A 6,451-nucleotide genomic window follows, 5' to 3' on the forward strand; every position below is an offset into this window, starting at 1 on the left:
GTGGAAAGGAGGGGACTCCTTGCGTGGGTCATCCCTCAGGCCTGCCCGGTTGTGGACACTGCAGATGCAGGGGGAGCAAGTCCCAGCTCCAAACCACTCGGACCCATTTGACACGTGGAGAAACAAGGTGATACAGTGAGGTGCTCGGGACACACAGCGTGGCTCCAGCAGGTCGTCTGTCTGCTCACGTAAGGGTTTGCAGATCGCTGCTGTCGACCCGACTCCCTGGCAGATGCGCTCTGCCAAATCTCCCCATGGTGGTTTCAGAGATCGCTGTCCCCAGCTGCAGGGCTGATCACGCTGGGTCCACTGTTCTCAGCCTGATGCAGAGACGTAAAGGCCTGGTCAGGGGATCCCACACCTCCAGGACATGACCTGCAACCCTCTGCCTGGGCCCTGCCACCCACCAGATGCACGCGATGCTCCTGGTTCCTGGATCAGACAACATGGCACTCGCTCCCTCTCTGACCACCCAGCATCTCACAGATCCCCATCCCATCCCTGTCGCTGACACTCTTCCAGCCTGGAGAGGCTTGGGCTGTGCCCTCACTCCAGCTCTCTGGTCAGCCCTGTCGCCTCCCTGAACATTTTCCTTTCAAGCAAGTTTTTACAGTTTTACACGAGCAGTTATCACCACTATTAGCAGCTCTGCAGCTCCACCCCGAGTTCCTGGGTGTGGGGTGGCTGCATCCCCACAACACAGCACTTCACCCCGAGCCAAAGCCAAGCCATGCAGCGCTGCCAAAGACCAGCATGGCAATCACAGCATCTTCCCTGCCTCTTTCCTGCTTATTTGTGTGCGTCCTCAGTGCCCGCAGGCACAGGCGGGACACCGTCACTGGGAGATCTGGCCAGCATACCAGCGTGCAGACACCCCCAAGCAGGACAACACATCTTTAATGCGCCAAAGGGCTTGGCAGGAGGAGATGCAGCAACATGCAGAGGGGGTCCAGCCCAGGCGGAGCTGCAGTGAGTTTGCAACGCGATGCTGCATCATTCCCACGCCTCTTGCCTGTTCAGCTAGCCAAGGGCACGGGCACGGGACCGGGCAGCATCCGACCCCGTCAGGCACACAGCTGGATGTAGCTTTTTTGTGACCAGAGCCAAAAGTATGGGAAGACTTTCTCGGTGAAGGAGGCCTTGTACTGCCAGATCTGCGTCATGTTCTCCGCGTTGTAGAAGGTCACTTGGCCCGCTTCATAGTCCAGGTGCACCCTGATTCTCCGGGGCTCTTCCTTCAGCGTCAGCGGGGCGGGGGGCATGTGGAGCGCCGTGTACTGGCGATTCCAGTCCAGCCGCAGGGCCCAGATCTTCCCCATGGCCATGCTGAGCGAGTCCTTCCTCCGCACCGACTCCACAGCCACCCCCACGGCCCAGCTGTCCCCGTCCCCTACCTCCAGCTCCCAGTAATGCCTCCCGGCCGTGAACCCCTGGGAGCCCAGGACGCTGGGGCTGCCTGTGAATCTCTTGGGGGTGTCAGGGAGGTTTTGCTCTCCGTCTCCCAGGTGCACGGTTTTGCGGTCCTTCGAGAGGATCAGGTACGGGCTTGCTGTCTCCGGGTCCAGCGTCACCTTCACTAACGCACGACAGGGAGAAACATCAGTCCATTGCCCGCCAAGGAGTGAGCCAGCCCCTCTCCCTCCTCTTCTTCAGGGCTGGGACGTGTCCTGTGAGCACAGCAGGTACTTGTGCCCTGTGAGGGCGCACACACAGCACCCACAGCCCCCTCGGGCGCATGGGACCCCCGCTGCCCTCCCCACTGGGACCCACAGGCGAAGCAATGCTCCCTGAAGCAGGACTGAGCCAGGGAGTGTCCCCACGTGCCGGGGACAGACACAATGGACTTTGCTAAACCTGCTTCTGAGTCTGCTGGATATTGCTGGCTCCAATTGTGAGGGGGCTGCAGCCAGGCTGGGCGTGGGGCAGCAATACATCCCCGTGGGTGTGAGGGAGCACCACCCGCAAGGCAGCAGCGGTGCCAGGCCAGTCCCTGCTCCAGTGACAAGGGGGACAAACGCTCACCAAAGGGAAAACCAGCTCCTAATCCTGCTCCACAGAGTAACCATGGAGTAACTGGAGCTGCCCGTTCATGCGGGATGTTCTGCTGCCATCCCGCGGCCATCCCACAAGGCCACAGAGGTGTCACCGTGCAGTGCCACCACCCCAGGCCCCTCTGCTAAACCCACTCCTCCAGGGCCCTGGCTCACAGCAGGGGGAAACTGAGGCACGCCTCTCGTGTGTGTCAGGTCCCTCACCCCGAAAACTAAGAGGGCAGAGACCGGCCTCAGTACAAACGGCGCCAGCCAGACCTGAGCCCTGCGATGCTGCCAGGACGCCAGGCACCCACAAAAGCATTTCTGATCCGTGCCTAAAAGCCAGCTCAAAATGCGCACGGCCCCTCTGCTGAGCTAGTCACAGCCTCACACATCGCGGTGTGACAACAACGTCTCCAGAGGGGGAGAAGCTGAGGGCCTCGTGCTGTCCTGGCCCTCGTCTGGTGTTAGAGGACAGCGTCGCTGGGCGTTGCCTGGCGTGGGGACAGACCTGGATTTTTACAGCAGGCCTAGTCAAAACAAAGGGGCCCGGTTTTAGACAGACCCTGGATTCAGATGTTGTGGTGTGAGCCCCAAGGACTTTAGGAAACTCACTCCAGAAAGCTTTTCTCCCTCATTGGTGCTCATCAGCTCCAGAAACTCACCCCTTTCTCTGTCCATCTCGCTCAGCAGGTTCACTAGAGGAAGGAAAGGAAGGTGCGTGAGTCTCTCCCCTCTTGTGGCATCCTCCCCCGGGGCAGAGGCTGCGGGCAGTGAGGATCTCCCACTGCAGCCAAGCCCAGGGGAGGCACAGCATGGGGACAGCAGTGCCCAGTGCCCCAGGGCATCAGCACGCCCGCCTGGGGCCCAGACACTGCACAGCAAGGCATCACTCGCTGCTTCTTTGCTTTACCTTTGAATTTGGCCAACGCACCCATGACCAGCTGGCTCGTCTCAGAGAGGCTCTGAACAGTCCTCCACAGCTCCGGGGAAACCGGCTCCGGGATCGGGGCCTTCGCCACCTCGCAGCTGAGGGGGAAACAACACAGAGAGGAGCTCTGACCCCAGCAGTCAGCCAGCACCCGAGCCAGGAGGGAAATGGGGGGAAATTCCCTACAGCAACACAACTCAGGGGAGCTGCGTCCCAGCTATCGGCACGGGAGCCTCGTCTTTAACAGGGGTGCAACGACCTCTGGTTCCACATAACGTCACGTTAAATCCCCAAGGACAAAGCCACGTCCCCCCGGCTGCTGCTGCTCGGCCGCCTGCAGCGTTCCCAAACCTCTGCCCAGCAGAGCCGCGTGGGAGGAGAGCGACGCCGAGCCCGTTTCGTACCTGCTCAGGGTTTTGCCAACATCCTGCAAGAGAGAAAACACCAGGTCAGCTCTGGCGCCGCCGAGAAGGGCCGCGGTCCCCGGGGCAGTGAGGTACAGTCGCTCCCCTGCTGCATGAAGCAGGGTGATGGGGCCTGGGGGGGGGTCACACCACTCTCCTGGGGGCTCTGCGGTGACTCGCTCACCCAAATCCTCGCCTTCCCTCAGCTCACACCAGCCACCCCGCATGTGGCAGTGTCACAGCCTGGCCGTGCTGCCCTTCCCTCCTGGGCTGCAGGGGCACCGGGACGCAGAGGGTGCCAGGTGGGTGCCCCCAGCCTCGCCGAGGGGGGTGGTCACAGCACCCAGCCTCACCGTAAGGAATTCAACCACCGGCTGGTCACGTTTCTTCTCGATCTCCGCGATGAGCGTGTCCAGCAGTGCTTTCCTCTCGGAAACACCGGAGACGTATTTGCGGCGCTCCTTGGTGAGCTGCCCGTGCGCCCCGTCGAGCTGGGCCAGCAAGATGCCCTCCTGCTCCCGCAGGAACTGCTGCAGCTGCGCGAAGGCGTCCCGCAGCCTCTGCCGCTCCGAGGCCACCTTCCCCTGCAAGGCACCCACGTGGAGCCCCCTGAGCCATCCCGTCCTCGGCGCGGGCACGGGGGCACGGTGCTGCGAAGAGGGGGGGCGAGGCTCGTGGGGAAAAGGAGAAGAGGTTTTGGGGAGGAAAAGCTGGAAGAGTGGAGGGGGGAGAAGGGTGGTCTGGATGTTGATGGACCCAGGATGATAGAAGAGTCTGCATGAGACCAGGGTGGAAGAGGGATATATGGGAAGGGCAGAGAGGGAGAGAGAAAATAGTGTTATGGAAAAGGAGATCAATGTATAGGGGGAAAGATGGGATGTGCCCGTGAAGACGGGTGGGTGAGCAGGCAGAGGGGCGCATACCAGCAGGCTATCGCTTTTCTTTTCCCCTTTGGGCTTAAATTCTTCTTTCTCTTTTTGTAGAATAGCCAGGTTGCTCTGGAGTGTCTCCTGTAGGGAAAAATAATAAAAAAAAAAGCCTATTTGGTGATTTTGGGGCTATGTTAGTGAGATGATGTCACCAAACAGCCCCTGTGGGACAACACTGCTCTGCAGGGAGTGGGTTTGGAGCTCAGCTCTGTGGGGAAGGGACGAGCTCAGAGACAGCACCCAGCACGCGTTACAGGCTGGGGAGATCCCTGTGTGCAGCCGGCGTGGCCAGAGCCATCGCTGGAACAGCTTCATGTGGAAACCCTGAAGTTTGTGGTTTGGGGTTGGGTTGGGTTTTTTTTTTTTAATTAGGAAAAACAACTTTTGGTGTTGGAAGTGGGATTTGTGGGAAGAGGTTTGCAGTGACAGCAGCGCTCTGTCTCCGACACACTCCATAAATTCGCCCGAGTATTAAAAAACCCTCGTGCTCCTCCAAGCTGTGCCCCGCGGCAGAGCAGGCTGCTGGTGGGGAGACTCCAGCCTACATTTCAGGGGGAGACTGTGTCCCCTCTAGCTGCAGCCCCAGCCCCGTCCCTGGCTGGGGACGTATGGGGCACTAGGGACCTTGTGGGGCCACAGAGGGGTGAGCAGCGAGAAGGACATGCACTCCTGGAGGGAGGCAATGGGCAGTGGGAGCCATGGGAGAACCAGCAGCCCCAGTGGAGTGGTGGGGAGAGGGGACCCCTGCCCGTGGCCAGATGGGGACCCCAAGACATGGCCAGATGGGGACCCCAACGTGTACCCAGACAGGGTCTCCAGCCAGCAGCTGGATGAGGACCCGAATCTGTGGCTGGACAGGGACTCTAACCTGTGCCTGGAGGGGCTCCAGGCCTGTGCCACGAGGGGACCCCAGCCCATGAACGGAGGGGTGCCCCAGCCAGTGCTCAAAGAGGCCCCCGACCCATGTGCAGAGGGGACCCAGATCCATGGCTAGAGGGGACCCAAGATCTGTGCCTGGAGGGGACCCCAGCCCATGCCCAGAGGGGACCCTGACCTGTTCCTGGAGGGGACTCCAGCCTGTGCCTGGAGGTGACCCTGACCTGTGCCCCAAGGGGACCCCTGGCCATGCATGGAGGGGACCCCAGCCTGTGCCTGGAGAGAACCCTGACCTGTTCCTGGAGGGGACCCCAGGCCATGCATGGAGGAGACACCAGCCATGCCCAGAGGGGACCCTGACCTGTTCCTGGAGGGAACCCCAGCCTGTCCCCTGAGGGGACCCCAGGCCTTGCATGGAGGGGACCCTGATCTGTGCCCAGAGGGGACCCCGACCTGTTCCTGGAGGGGACCCCAGGCCATGCATGGAGGAGACCCAGACCTGTGCCTAGAAGGGACCCCAACCTGTGCCTGGAGGGGACCCTGACCTGTGCCCCAAGGGGACCCCAGCCATGCCCAGAGGAGCCCCCAGCCCACTCCCAGGTGCCCCCTGCCCCGAGGCCCCCCCGCTCCCCCGCAGCCCCCGTACCCGCAGCTCCTTGGCCGCCTCCTCAGCGGGGCGGGCGCGGTGGTCGCGGTGCCGGGGCCCGTCCCGGCACAGGGCGCACAGCGGGACGCGGCAGCTCTCGCAGAACAGCCCCAGGGCCTCGCCGTGCTCGGGGCAGCGCGGCCGCCGCGCCTCGTCGCCCAGGGTCCCCGCCAGCCCCGCCACGGCGCCCAGCGAGCGGTTGGGCCGCAGCGAGCCCGGTGCCACCGGGGCGCGGCACTGCGGGCAGGCGGCGGGGCGCGGCGGGGCGCCCAGCACGGCCGCCATGCAGGGCCCGCAGAAGTTGTGGCCGCACTCCGTGATGACGGGCTCGGAGAAGAGCTCCAGGCACACGGGACAGGTGGTCTCGGCCTGCAGGCTCTCGCCCAGCTCCAGCACGGCCCGCGCCATGCTGCGGGATACCGGGCACCGGCTACCGGGCACCGGCTACCGGGAACGGCGCTTCCCGGAAAGGGCGAGGGGCGGGGGGGGGGGCGGTGCCGGGCGCTGCGGGGCGGGGCTGGGGGGCTGCGGGGGTGTGCGGGGGTGCGCGAAGGCTGCCTGCGTGTGTCCGTGCTCTGTGTAGTTCCACAGAATCGGTTTGGTTGGGAAGGTCCTACCTGAAGGGAGGTTGG

At 63.0% G+C, this 6,451-nt stretch overlaps 1 protein-coding gene across 1 annotated transcript; it reads right to left on the reverse strand.

Annotated features, from left to right (window-relative positions):
• Positions 1 to 879: 879 nt before the first annotated feature.
• Positions 880 to 6,273, reverse strand: LOC137665441 (E3 ubiquitin-protein ligase TRIM7-like). Its single transcript, XM_068404424.1, has 7 exons — positions 5,820 to 6,273; positions 4,292 to 4,378; positions 3,722 to 3,952; positions 3,369 to 3,391; positions 2,947 to 3,062; positions 2,699 to 2,731; positions 880 to 1,576 (listed from the first exon to the last, which is right to left on the reverse strand). The coding sequence occupies exons 1-7, from the start codon at positions 6,225 to 6,227 to the stop codon at positions 1,065 to 1,067; spliced, it is 1,410 nt and encodes a 469-aa protein (XP_068260525.1). The 5' UTR covers positions 6,228 to 6,273; the 3' UTR covers positions 880 to 1,064.
• Positions 6,274 to 6,451: the final 178 nt, after the last annotated feature.

This window comes from Nyctibius grandis, chromosome 7, assembly GCF_013368605.1.
Source record: "Nyctibius grandis isolate bNycGra1 chromosome 7, bNycGra1.pri, whole genome shotgun sequence".
Classification (NCBI taxonomy): Eukaryota; Metazoa; Chordata; class Aves; order Nyctibiiformes; family Nyctibiidae; genus Nyctibius; species Nyctibius grandis.